At 41.9% G+C, this 14,922-nt stretch overlaps 1 protein-coding gene across 3 annotated transcripts in view; it reads left to right on the top strand.

The window, feature by feature from the left end:
• PDIA5 (protein disulfide isomerase family A member 5) overlaps positions 1-14,922 on the top strand; it is a 142,265-nt gene that overhangs the window by 73,873 nt on the left and 53,470 nt on the right. For all 3 annotated transcript variants that reach the window (XM_083744371.1, XM_083744370.1, XM_083744372.1), the window contains exons 9-11: positions 767-858; positions 957-1,028; positions 5,201-5,337. In XM_083744371.1, the coding sequence (XP_083600497.1) occupies positions 767-858; positions 957-1,028; positions 5,201-5,337 (301 nt within the window). The remainder of the gene's footprint in view (positions 1-766; positions 859-956; positions 1,029-5,200; positions 5,338-14,922) is intronic.

The following is a 14,922-nucleotide window of genomic DNA, read 5'->3' on the forward strand; positions in this document are numbered from 1 at the left end:
GATGTTCGCACTGTCTCTTATGAGAGAAAAAGAGAGCATCTTTGTTAATGGACACTTATAGTACACGTGGAAGAGAGGTTAGCTGCTGAAAGACAAGGGCTCTCGAAGTAGCCAGTGCGTTTCAGACCACTTAAAAATGATCCCTGGGCCTCTGATTCTAGACATCAATGAGCCATGTATGTCTATGCTTCTCCACCCCCACTGCAAACTGTTTCCCCCTTCTCTATTCCCAAGCTTCTGCACGAGGAGGAAGCTCCATGTTAACTGCTATAGCAGGAATAAAAAATCTGTGATCCTCCTGACATTGTAGGAGTCCAACTCCTACCAGCCCTATACAGCCTGGCCAATAGTTGAGTGATGGGAGTTGTAGTCCAGCAATATCTAGAGGGTTGCAGTTTCTCCATCCCTACTGCATAATCTATGTAAGTGATTTATGGCTTAAAAGAATCCCCAACTTTTCCTGCCTGCAAAACCTATATGAGCACACAATTCATTCTCTACTGTAACGGAGAATGGTAAGTCCCAGCACACATGGCAGAGCATTTGGGGGGGGGGTGTTTTTTAAGACCTATCAATTCTTGCCCTGATGAGCCCATGGTGGTGAGAACATCCACCGTGGTTTTATTGGCTTTTAAGTGTTAAACTTTTCTGTGGCTTTATTAGCAAGCAGAGATTCCTATAAAATATGATCGGTACTGCAATAAAATACAGCTTCGAAAGACGCTTCTGCTCCTGGTGTAAGACTCTTCTGGTTCTGTCGTTACAGGTACTTGCAGGGATGAATGTCTACTCAGCTGAATTTGAAAAAATAAAAGAAGAATACAATGTCCGGGGATACCCAACCATTTGCTACTTTGAGTATGTCTCTGCTTATTCTGCATGTAGATAATGGCTATACCAGTCATGTATTTTGTTGGTTTTCCTGTATTTCAAACCTTGTTTTGTTGCATTTATAGAAAGGGAAAATTCCTGTTCAACTTTGAGAACTATGGTGCTACAGCAAAGGACATCATTGAATGGCTGAAAGAGTAAGTGTCTGAAATGTATCTCCTACATCTTTGAGAACTGCATTTTGAATAAACAGTATGACACCTTGCAAATAGCAGCATCTTCATCGCTACTCCAAAGGCAAATAAAAGCATCACACTGAACTATTAAAGATGAACCTGGGTTGTTTGCTTCAGTTTCCATGCTTTCTATTTCATATTTGCAGTATCTTCCCAGTTGCAATTCTCCTATTATCTTTTCTGGACTTCAGAAGGATGCCATTGATCTGTGTCAAAACCTTCATTTTTAAAACCTCAGACTTTAAAATTTTCATTCCCTTGTTGTGGACACCTCTGTTATCAGACAATTTGAAATGGCTCTGACTGAGAGATTGTGAATCTTTTGTTCCAGTATCTTTTACCAGGGAAAGGAGACAGGCTCAGTGGTGTGTAGGAATGGTGATCCAAATTGAGAGGCAAGACAGGATTCATAGGATGACACTAGAGTTCTTGCTTTTAGTATCTAATGTTCAGCATAGCCAGAAGGACATTTTAGTTTTGGATTACGAAACAAAATGCAGCAAACACTGGCATATATTTATAGGTTTGGCAAGTTTGATGCTTGATTGAGATAGAAATACCTGACCTAAGCAGAATTGATTGACACTGGGACCTTGTGGCAAGGTCTTGAGCATCGTTAGTGAAGCTGTTTGATATTTATCGGAGGAAAACTATAATTTGGTGTTGGACTGAAAATAAAGCATAAGTTACAGAAAGCATGCAAGAACCTATGAGCTTGTTCACACCATTTCATGGCAGCCTTTGAGGAAGAGCCATAGCTTAGTGCTAGATTATCTGCTTTGCATGCTGAAGTTCTCAGGTTCAATCCCCAGGAGAGCATGTCTGAAACCATGGAGTGCCACTGGCAGTCCGTGTCAACAGTACCGAGCTACATGTACCCAATGCTCCGACTCTGTATAAAGCATATTTCTTTATTACTGTGCTGTGTGTTGTCTTTCATTGTGTGCTTTGCTCCACAAGGTATGAGCCACTGAAGTCCATCGATGGGCTTTTGTATACTGCCTGCACTTGCTGCTCCTGTGCCTTGACATGTCTACATATTTGGTTTCCTGTCTGCCTTTCTTTGGGACTGTTTGCTCCGCAGGCTCATGGAGAATAGTGCATTGTGATCTGGACTGTGTAGGCAAATCTGCTGTGGTGGGGTAGGGATGGGGGTGTTGGACGATGGTAATGCCACTACTTAGAAAAGGAATTTATATGAAGTACTCAGAGCTCTTCATATGCATCCTTTTGCTTATCCTAATAATGTCCTGCAGTAGGTGCTGTTGTTGCTATTCCCAAACTAGAGACTGGAGAGTAGAGGTGAGATTGAGAAGACAGTGAAGTTGACTTAGGCAACTCCAAGAGTTCCTGTTTGCATGGACACATCTAGTTCATAGCTCATGTTCTTAACCATTATGTTGTAATGTTTCGGCAGCATCACAATCTTTTGATCCCTCGCAAATCATTGGGTGGACAGTTGTGGAATCTTTCCTAATTTAATCATGCTCTCATCTTTTGCTTTTCCACCTCTCATTTTGCAAAAATGTACATGGGCATCCCTAGGTGTTTACAGTCTTGCCTTGTGCACTTCTAGGTATAGCCACGAAGGAATAAACTTATGTAGCCGTTGAATCCATGTAAATAGGTTGCTAAATTGCCAGTGGAAACAGTGATTATTGTACCTGTGGAGACTGCACATCCTAGGATACTGGGAGCGCAGGGCAGGGGTATGTGTCCAATAACCAATTGTTTGGCTAAAGAGCTTTGTAGATGGGATGAGGCAGGTGTTTAACAGAGCTGGAGGCGTCATGGTTCAGTGACATTGTATGGCATTCAGGCTGCTGTCTCTTACAGTGGAATACTCAGCACATTGAGTACCTACTGTGTGGATCAAGGAAGGAAATTTTGCCCTTAGAATTAATGTCGCTCTTGGTCTGTTAAGAAAGCAGCACCCGCGAGCGGAAGAGAGATAGCATTTCTTCCACCGCCCCTTAGCAATGATGTGTGCCTTCATCACCTGTACCTTTTCTCTTTGCCTTTTGGCTCTGCGTGGAGGCCCTTATCTCTTGGCTGCCACATGTGAAACATTAGAAGTGTCTGGAACCCCCCCTCCCCTTTTCTTCCCTCCAATCTGCCTACATTATAGTCTGATAATCCCTGCAATATGCAGTGCTTTTATATCAGTGCTGCGACAGCTACTGAAGGCAAAGCAGAACAGCTGCGGACTCTTCCCAGTGATAATCTCTGCTAACAAGCCACTCTGGGCTTTGGCTGATATTTCAGTCGTCCAGAGCTAAAGACAGCTGTTTGTCCTCAATTAATTTCCAATGCACACTTAATAATTTCCCAGAAGGCAAAGTGATGCAGCCGCTTTTCTTCCCTCCCCTAAAAGAAATCAATATGCTGCGGGGGGTGGGGGTGGGGAGAGGAATTCTTATTCAGAAGCCGTGCTTTAGTTGGAAGCTGTCCATAATTGAGGTTGCAGTTATAATTTGTATACAGTGTAAGACCCGCACATAGGCATAGTAATGAATTACTCAAAGGAGTCTGTAATATGGGGTAGTCCAGTGCTCTGTGGCAGTGACTCAAGAAGGCCTGGAAAGTGTAATTGAATAATGGGACAACATATGTAGGCACTATATGGGAAATAATAAACCTAATTAAAAAGAACAACAGGAACAAATAACATTTCCAATTAATTCAGCCTCCTGTTAGAGGCTGATAGTGGGGGGGGGGGGAGCTGATAGTAGGGGTGGTTCTTTTTTTTAACAATGCTTTTATCAGCCCTGATTCTCAAAGGACCTGTGAACATAGAATCTCTGTTTATTTCTTTGGGGCACCTGCCTTATTACTGCATGTGAGTGGTGCGAAAAACCAAGAATTTGTGATGATTGTGCTCTGAAGGTGCAAAAGGCAGACAGATAGCTGATTTCCCTTTTGCAAGAAAGCTGAAGATATGAAATTCCTGAATTCAAAATACAATTCGGATTGGCAGGGGGTGGCCAAACACCGCAGGTTTCTGTTGTCTTCCTTCATACTTTTCAAGTCCAGCTGCATTTTTTCTGTCTCCAAAAAGCACCCTGCCTTGGGGACAGATATAAAGAGAAAGGAGAAAAGGCTGCTCCAAGGATGCTTTACCTCATTTTATTTGTTTTGTATTACAAGATCTATATATAGCTTAATCAGAAGAATTAATGACTCCTTGCAAGAGGGGGCAGTCCCTTCCTTCTTAAAGTACTTCTAGTGATTTGAAGGAACTAATACTCTTTGAACAATTTTATTGTAAACTGCCCAAACAACCTAGAGTACTTGTGCACAATTGGAATCCTAAAATTGCCAAGGATGCTGCGGTTCTGGCTGAAAACATGAAATTGAATTGCCAGGAAAGTTTTGGAAATCCAACTGAGAAAGAAGCAGCTCTGATAATAACGTGAAGTCCATTAGCCACATTGAGTAGTAGGTACTCTGTGTGCTTAGTATTTTACTGTAAGAGACAGAAGGTTGAAGTAAACAATACTGAGTAAACAAACACATTTTTTTCAAGTGTTTAAAGGGAGAGGCATCTTTGTGACTCATCAGAGTTCTAGAACTTGGGGGCAAAATAAGTACCGTAGTTTGAGTGTAAGCTGGAGGGTACTCCATTTGATGTCTTTAATTTTGGCGACACAACACTGGTAGGATAAAACTGTTCAGTGGTATTTAATATTCAAATACCCATTATTATTATTTTATATTGACAAAGCAAACACTGTTGTCTTGTACCTTAATTTCATTTCATTATCTTTAACCTTAATTGGGTTATGCAAAACCTTCAGTATTTGTTCCTTTTGTTACAAATCATCATAAACTTAAGATCATAGCAGCAAAGGTGGGGAAATGATGGGAGGAATCCAGCATTCCACTGTTGTTATCAGTGCAAGCATTTCGGCTCACCAGACATAGCAATCTCCCCTTTCCTCTCACCCACCCCCGCAAACTGTTCTGCCATCGGGGTGGGTGGGCATGGGGAGTGGCTACCCTCTTAGAATAGGTAACCTCTTCATCAAGTTAGCACATACAGAATCATTTTAATTTTTTAAGATCCAGTTCGCGAAGGCAGCTGCTATTTTTCTCCTTGTAGCATCTTCTAAATTTTACCTGTTTGTTTCTAGTCCTCAGCCACCTAAGCCACAGACCCCAGAGACTCCCTGGTCAGAAGAAGATAATGCTGTTTATCACCTAACAGATGATGACTTTGATAAGTTCACCAAGGAGCATCCTTCTGTTTTAGTGATGTTCTACGCACCATGTGAGTCTGCATTTTTTTGTTTGTTTATTGTTCACCAATATATTGAGAGATGATCTGGTTCACATAGTGTACTCAGACTCTTGAGTAAGCTTAGATGTCATGGAATAAGAGGAGGGGGCCTCTTGTGGATCAGGAATTGGTTAAGTTGCAGGGAGCATAGAGCAGGGATAAATGGACAGTGGTAGAGTTGGAAAAGGTTCTGAAAATGGCAACCAAAATAATCAAGGGGGCGGGGTAACTATGAAGAAAGGTTGCAGCATTTGGAATTTTATTTTTTTTACTTTTGAGAAAAGGTAAGTAAGAAGTGGCATGATAAAAGTTTGTAAAATTATGCCTGGCATAGAGAAAGTGGATAGAGAGAGGTTTTTTTGTCTCCGTCTCTGATAACATTAGAACTCGTGGACATTCAATGAAGCTGAACATTGGAAGATTCAGGGCAGACAAAAGAAAGTAGCTATTTATGCAACACATAGTTAAACCACGGACCTCGCTGCCACAGGCAGCAGTGATGGCCACTAAATCAGATGGCTTTCAAAGAGGATTAGACAAATTCATGGAAGACAAGTCTACCAGTGACTGCGAGCCATGATGGCTATGATCTGCTTCCATGGTTGGATGCAGTATGCTTCTGAATACCAGTTGCTGGAAACCCCAGGAGGCGGAGCATGTTCTTGTGCTTGGGTCCTGCATGCAGTTTCCTCATAGGCAGGTTCTCACAGGTTGGCCCCTGTGAGAATAGGATGCCGAACCAGATGAGCCATTTGCCTGATCCAGCAGGCTTTCCTAGTGACTGAATCCAGGGTTGCTAGGAACCTTAGAAACTATAGCTTCCCAATCCTGCTATGAATGTTTATGACAATATCCATGTGATAGATTCTGTGGTTTGGCCCTATGATGGGACAAACTGCAAGCATTCTGTACTAATGTTTCCCATGTGTCTACGAATGAAAAAAGGAAAGATGTAGACGTTAAATATTTTAGCACTGTAGCAGGAAAACAAACCACTCAATTCAGAACCCAGTTTATTTTGTCAAACAGCTTGAAAGTGTCAAGCAAATTAATTCAGTTTCTCTATGTTATGCTAGATTTGCATCCATATGTTTAGAGTATATTTTTATATACAGGAGAACTTTCAAATACACCATCCCCTGAAGTGCTACAGACCAAATAAAAGATTACCACTTGATCCTACTGAATAGATAAAATGGTTTTCAGTTCATTCAGGTTTCTCTAAATGATTGTCTAAATGATTACTTAAGCTTTGCTGTGCTATGTTAATACCTCCTTTTAAACTAGATATAGATTCAATTAATTATTACATGTATTTTATGTCCTATTATGTCATCTTTATGACATAAGAATGGAGGACAACCCTGTGGAGGTTATCGTATTTCCTAGTGATCCCATTTTACAGATGAGAGGGGGCCTAGGCTCATCATGACTTTGCAAGCCCACTCAGCCAGAATGCTTATGTATGAACCAAGATTTCAGCTCAGACTGCCTGTTGCAAATCCAGTTCTTTTATGCAGTACAGCACACTAAAAAGCTTTTATGGAACTTTGGAAACTAACCATTGTAGCTTCTGAGTTGCAGAGAGCAAAATTCCACTGAATGGATTACTCCTGTGGACCAAAGAGAGATTCTCCCTTCCCTTTTTCAGCCACAAAAATATTTGCTCCAGAGAGGATTGGAGGGCTCTCTGGAACAGCATGGGAGGTGTTGTGGTCTGCAGGGGAAACTGGCAGATATCTCCTCCTGCTGCTTGTTCTGAGCTATGAACGGAAGGAGCCCTGCCATTTGCAGAACAGCAGGTCTGGATTCAATCCAATGTCTTCCTTTAAAAAAAACACACATTTAGAACATTTTTTGCTGATGGCAAGGATAATAGCTAGTGATTACTAAACAGGCAGATTTCGCTGCTGCCAGGATGCAGAAGCACTTTTCTACTAGGAATCCCCTGCAGGCAACATTAAGTGAAGGTGAATATGCAAGTTAATTAACAGAAGACAGCTATCATAAACAGTTATCTCCATGATTAAAAGATCTTCTCCAGACACTTTTTATATTTACTAATGGAGTCACCTTACAAATATAAGTAGATAAGATTCTTCCATGAAAGCAATGCAGCAAAGACAAGGAGCTTATTCATATTTCTTTCAACCTTGGGACACCTGAAAGGTTGCAAACTTACTAGCTCCAGAACAGCAAAAATCAAACTAAAGCCAAGAGTGCTTCATGTACACTGAAGTGTGCACCTAATTTGTTTTTTTAATGGGAATTTTGATATGAGATTTGCAACACTGACTTGGAGTTAGTAACCTGGCAATAAAACTAGTATACAGTTGCATTGTGTTTTTACACTACAGATCTTACATTCATAGAGTGTTCTTTTGGAGAGGAGACAGAATTGTGGTGGTAACTTGATTACAAAGTTGTAGTCAGATGGGCAGAATATTAAGAGTCCATTAGTGCAATGCAATTCGTCGACACACATCAGAGCAAACTGTTCTTAGCATAGGTCCAACACATTTTGGTAGCAGAGGAAGAAAATTAGAATGACTCCCCTGGTGGTAAAAGATACCATAATACACAGTGTAGTGTGCTATTTGCTGTCCTTGAATGTTTGCCCAGCTCAGGGAACAGATTTTGGGGTAACTCACCTTGACTTAATGGTAAAGCAGGGCCATTTTCTGAAATGATATATACTTCATGGCACATGGAGGATTTCTCCAGTGGTAAGATTCAGCACATACTTTAAGTTGATGGTGCCTTGGTGGTTTGATTAGATGCTGCCATTATTTTTCCACACAACTTGATTTCCATGTCATACCCTCAAACAGTGATTCCCAAACCATTTTTCCACCAATGGACCTTTGCAAGATTGTTGAGGGACTTGGTGGATCCCTGAATGATTTTCTACCTCTTTTGGCAATTGTAATGTGCTGTGCAAGATGCTGTGTGATTTTTGATTACATTTTTATTGTTGATTTTATTTCTTATATTGTATTTTATTACCATTTAAATTCTATGGAATTCCACTGGCAGCATTTTCACATCACAATAAACCGTAACTTGTAACTTACCGTTACTTTCTGTAGCCAAGGTTTGTTCTTGGGTTATGAATTGTAGCTTCTTTGGAGAGCAACATACCATGATCCCCGGTTTGACCATAATGCTAGGTCAGAGACTGTGGTTTGTTTTTCCCAGCAGAAATAGGGAGGAATGAAGCTGACATGATCAGCTCATACGCAGTAAACCAGGGTCTATATATACCATGGTGCCCTAATGTGCCCATTGTGACTTTATAGAACTGTAGAATTGTAGAGTTGGAAGAGACCCAAGGGTCATCTAGTCCAACCCCTTGCAATGCAGGAATCGCAACTAAAGCATACATGACAGATGACCATATAACCTCTGCTTTAAAACTTCCAAGGAAGACGAGTCTGTCATCTCGCATGGGAGTCTGTTTCACTGTCAAGCAGCTCTTACTGTCAGAAAGTTCCTCCTGATGTTTAATCGGAATCTCCTTTCATGTAACTTGAATCCACTGGTTTGGGTTGTGCCCTGTGGAGCAGAAGAAAAGAAGCTTGCTCCATCTTCCATGTGACAGCCTTTTCGATATTTGGAGATGGCTATCTTATCTCCTCTCAGTCTCCTCTTTACCAAGCTAAAGGTACACAATTCCCTCCATTCTTCCACTTTGGAAGCAGAGGGAATATTTTTTTAAGGTACCTTTTGTGCCCTCCCCCCCCGAGCATATTATAGGGAGGTGTTTGTGTGTGTTGCAGAATTGTGCTCACATATGTTCCTTTGAGCTCAGTCTGTACCCACCAGAAACACTACAGTAGTGAAAGGAAGGTTCAGCTCTTGTTTCTAAGACGATTGTGTATTTGTGGGGGTGGGGATTTGATTGAGAGGCAGCACATCAAAGGGTGTGCTGTGTCTGACCCAGTTTCCCCAGTCCTCTGGCGATCTCTTCAGCAAAAGGAGCACTCGGCTGTATTTCATTCCCAACGTGATGGTTGTGGGGGGAGGAAGCGTTTTTGACAAGCTAACAGGGCTAAGAGATTTACACTTCCGAGCCTAGTAACCATAATCTATCTGACCAAGTTAATATGGCTGTAAATAAAGTTGCCTGAGGTAGAACAAGCAGATCAGGCAACTGAGGTGGCAAGGCATAGCATGTGAACTTCAGTGGCGCATTGACCATTAGTTTAGTTTTGGTCACCCTGGCCAAGGGGCAGCATAGCACAAGTTCAGATGCTAAGTCACCACTTACCAGGTCAGTGAAGCTAGTTGTGGTTTCGCACAGTGACTAACAACAGGCACATTCTGTTTCCAAGGCCAAGGAAGAATCACAACAGGATTATTGTTCAGATATAAGTAATAATTGGTGCAATGTCAGTAGTACCTGAACCACTTGTAGGTCTTAAGATCACCCATTTTGATCCAGGAGAAAGTTGCTTTGATTGATTAACGGCTTTGAGGATTTTTGTTTTATTACAGTCAATATAAATGTTATTAAGTAAACAAACAAATAAGCAAACTTCTCCCGGTGACCCCGAGTCCATTACAATAGCTCTGCACAGAAATTCAGTAGGCAGAAGCATGTCCTAAGATGGTTCCAGACAAAAACAACCACCAGCACTAGGGTCTGACCCTAAAATGCAAGGCTAAATCTTTTTTTCTTTCTTACATGGATCTCTACTCTCTCTAAATCCATGTCCAGGAGCACTTCCTCATTTTTACCAAGGAAAAACAAGCGTGTGTCAAATCTACTATCTGAGAGTCTATAAATAGTAGTGATCTTTTTAAAATGCCTTGGAAATGTTTCACTTCAGTGGGGAAAGCTTAAAACATGTGTGAGATGTTATCCTGTAGAGAAAAGATGGAATATCTTGCCCTGAGGTAAATCACGGGTGCATATCCAGATCTATTAACTGCTTGTCAGCAGGCGTTCCCAAGGTGCATCTGCATTTACACAAAAGAATTTCTTGCTTAGATCTGGTTACATAAACTGCACTTCACAGCTCTCAAGCATAGCATGCGGTGGGACATTTTAGCATTCGCAAGCTTCTTTGAATATTGGTTGTTTAGATAACATAACATAAATTCCCATATGAAATTGTCTCTCCTCAGCATAGCTATGGACAATGCAATTTGCCGCAATTGCTGTGTGAAAATGGGAAGCAGTGCTAAGGGGATTCAAATTGAACTGCTTGGGCTCTTCTCTCCACCACTGCCACCCTTCTCTTTCAGTTTGACAAATCAATTCATTCTGTGACTGATTTTTACCCCCACAGGGGTAAAAAAAAAAATCAATCATTGATTCTCTCCCCCACCTTAGGCACAGAAATGTCTTGGTTCATATGTGCCTGCTTAACCCCCACTGGTTAACTTGTAAAGAATGCCAGAGCATAGACCTGATAACCCTTATCCTCCGATCCTAGAGTGTGAGGGTGGATTATGATCATTCACAACCTGGGGGGGACCTTTGGTCCATCAGGCGTTATTGGACTCCAGCTCCAGCTGGAGATACTCTTTGCACATACTCAGAAGCTCTTTGCTACATATTCCACTGATGTGTTTCAGCATTGATAATTGGTTCTGGCTCACTCTAAGCCCAATTCAAGCCTTCAACTGACATGCCTTGCGACTATTATGCACCTTGCCTTTTGAGCTTTGCTTCTTCTTTCATGTGCTGCTGCTATTTACTTACCTGTATTGTAGGGACAGACTGAAAAACCTTATAGCATTCTTACCTGAGAGGTGGGCAAATAAACATCAAGTTCTGTATGGGCTTGTTGTATGTGTACTGTTTCCACCCTAAACAGTTCTTTACTTTTTAAAAATCACTAATGTATTATTAAATTTTTCATGGCAAGTAGATTAAGCTAGGGTGAATAACTGGTGGGTTTTGATTGCTAGGGGTAGGACCTGGTGAGTGTTTGACAAGTCAGAGATGGAACCACTTGAATTTTGGTAGATATGGCAAGAGTCTGATGGGCTTTGACTCATCAGGCTAGAGCCTTGTACATGGGATGTAGGTTCCATAGGAGGTAGTTTAACACACACACCTCAACTCAGAATATCTGATAACAAACACAATGCAAGAGTAACATGTGCTTGTCTTCACTTGCACACAGGGCTGTCTTAAGCATATCCGGCGCCATGGTGCAAAGATCCCTCCAGTGCCCCCCCCCCCAATTCCAAGTGAGGGGGCGGTGGAAAATGTCCTCTGCCTCCCCCACGGTCCCGATCCCCAGCGTGGTGGTGGCGATCAAGCAGGAAAACGTGCTGGCGGACATGCTCTCCAGTATTGGGGTGCCCAAGAAGGCAGCCCAGGAAGGCTGCATGCCTTTTGCCTTTTGCCAGGAAGCAGGAGGAGGACAACAACTGGGAGCAGGGCCATCTTTAGCAAATGCAGAGGCTTGGGAGGGAAGCTGCACACCCGCCAGCCATATAGTTGGCGGGGCGCAGCTGGCGTGCGTGCAGGGAAAGGGGAGGCTGCCAGCAAAGCTAGCAGCCTCGCTAGGGCGCCCCTGAGAGGCCGGCGCCCTGACGCAATGAACTGCTAAGACCAATGGGAAAGGTGGCTCTGCTTGCACGCACACAATACAGTATCATTCAAAAAAGAAAACAAGTCATAACATACTGGGAAGGGCATTGTAGGTATGGAGGCATCCAGGGTCCATCTTACACAGGGTGATAACTCAAAGAGCTGCAAAGCCTTTTGGGTAGATCAGGCCCAGTAATTTCCATGGTGCCCAGCATATTGGACAAACCAGCCATACAAAGGCCACAGGGTTGCTTTCAACCCTACACTCTGCCACAAATCAGGCCTTCATTATTACATTTCTCCACATGCTTCCCACGCCTGCCACACGTATGTAAGAGGATAGGTGTCACAGGGAGAAGAGGTGACCTTTAAGCCCCTTTATACATCCTGTGATGAAATTGTGGGTAGGAAGGTAGTTAGCAACAGAGCATGTGAGTACATAATCTGTTCTTAAATGCAAACAATTCATTTAGTGAAATAATAAAGGGATGCATTTTAAGTTGTGGAAATCAAGTGTGCCTTTCTCCCCATCTAGTGGCTGGTCCACAAGAGGTTTGTCAGTGTGCTGTTCATCCTGCATAAGCTATGTGGAGCTCAACCCCCCATGTATTTCCACCAGCAGGAGCATTAATGAAGTTGGCAGGGTTCCCATCAGCAAGTTGAAAAGATTTTGAGCTGTGGGCTTACTGGATGGCATTGAATGTACATTTATCTAGGTGCTGAGCTTCTGTACCAGACATACTATGTATACCTGTTGCAAATATAAATGCCATACTAATAATCTAGTGATAATATATTTCAGGCTTGAGTCAAAGCCTTATATGTTCTGTAGTTATTGCAGACATTTTCAAAGATCTGTCAGTATTTTATTTGCCATTCCCTGTAATAGCAAAGTTAAGAAGCTGAATGTCAATCAGATCTGAAGACAACAACAACAATGGACGCAACAAAAAATAGCCCAGCAAAGACCTATTAGTTCCCAGAACTTAAACAATGGTACCTCAGGTTAAGTACTTAATTCGTTCCGGAGGTCCGTTCTTAACCTGAAACTGTTCTTAACCTGAAGCACCACTTTAGCTAATGGGGCCTCCTGCTGCCGCCGCACCACCGAAGCACAATTTCTGTTCTCATCCTGAAGCAAAGTTCTTAACCTGAAGCACGATTTCTGGGTTAGCAGAGTCTGTAACCTGAAGTGTCTGTAACCTGAAGCGTATGTAACCTGAGGTACCACTGTAGGTGGCATTAGATAGTCCTGCCTTTGCTGCTTCCTTTTCCTGGGCTTTCTCTTGCTGACACACTGCTGTGTCCTGGATTTCTCCATTGTTTCAGGGATGTAGGAAGCTGCCTTAAACCAATTCCTACCATTATTCCATCTAACCCTGTATTTTCTAGAAGGAATGGCAGTGGCTCTGCAGGATTTTAGACAGGATTCTATTCCAGCTTTACCTCAGGATGTGTGGCCCTTTTTATGTGATATGCCTCTTTTTTTCTCTGGTCAGGCCTCTCCTCTGTCACCAGGGTGGGAAGGGAGGTCTAAAGGAAGCAGAAATTGGGCAGAGTTGCGCAAGTGGAAATCCTGACAGAACTAGTTAATTGGATATTGCCCATTGTCTGGACTAATCAGATAATGATCAAGTCCACATAGTTATACAGAGGAAGCATTCTTACTTAGTTCATAACCTGAAAAGGTTATTTTAATGCACTTAGGCTCTCATGCAAAATTCAACTGCGCCAGGTTCTTCTAGATTAAAATAATACAAGTTTCTCTTTGTTGTTGTTGTTTTAATGCATAGGAATGATGGTTACACAGTGGGTTGGTTAACACAAGGCATTCCATTTGCAAGTACTCTTGTTTGAAAGAGAGCACCAAGGTTGCTAAGTGAAATACTCGAAGCGAGCAAATGCCAAAGCTTAATTAAAGACTGAATCACAGAGCAAAGGCACAAAGGCATTTTTCTACCACAGTAACAGTCACAAACTAAAAACAACAGCTATATAAGATAGCTAGTTAGCATGGGCAAGGGGGGCCCGGTAGTAATATCATTTTTGGCAAATGTGTTCCCTCTTGTCTATCTTGTTAAAAGAAATATGTAATAAGCTTTGTATTTTGCAAATAATTCAGCATACTGCAATTGAGCACATTTTGCATATTTTCAGCAGAATTGTAACCCCTCAGGCAAGAGTAAATTGTAGAAATGTTAATACAAACTCAATTGTGATGTGGATTGTCCATCTACAGCCCATTCTTCCATCATCTGTAATTACCTGTAATTACAAAAAAAAAATATTACTGGATCTGGCCCATAGTCCTTTGATCCCAGTAACTTAGGTCCCTTTTCACCAGTCACGTACAGTAAAGACTTAAATATAGGCTCAGAGCAAACAACTTTGTGTATGTCTAACAACCTTGAAGTTGCTCAAGGAAGCTCCAAGTCTGAGGATTTATGGGTTCTGAGATAATCTGATTTTTAAAGTACTTTCATATAGGTGGAAAGGTTAGAACTGTTTTGCAATTCATTTCACAAGAAAAACCTCAACTAAAGTCTAGTATACTTTTTATGGATCAGTCCCAGAGGTATAGTTTGAGAAACTAGTTCCAACAAAATGGATTGGTTCCAGACTTAATCATATTTGGTGTAGGGCCACTTGTATGAGTGGGAGCCTGCAATCCTAGCCTCGTTTACCTGGGAGTAAACCCCACTGAATTTAGTAGGACTTACTCCTGAGCAGACATGGTTAGGATTGCATTGTAACTCTGACTCCAACCCAGTGTTTCACACTTTTTTGTACAAGTGTTGTTCACAGCTCACCAGCAGCAACATCCTCCCCATAGTGTATAAGTAATCACTTGGACTATAAGGCAGTGCCCTTGCCTACTTCAACTCTTGAAAGACTTAGGTGAGGATTGTCATCTGGGGAAAAAAAATCAATGCACTTTTATAGCAAAAGATCATGTAAATAAGGTATGAACATAATAAAAATCCGAACAACTGAGTTATGCAGTAAAACTTGATGGGTTACCTAAT

This window comes from Podarcis gaigeae (assembly GCF_964106915.1).
Source record: "Podarcis gaigeae genome assembly, chromosome: 1".
Taxonomy (NCBI): domain Eukaryota; kingdom Metazoa; phylum Chordata; class Lepidosauria; order Squamata; family Lacertidae; genus Podarcis; species Podarcis gaigeae.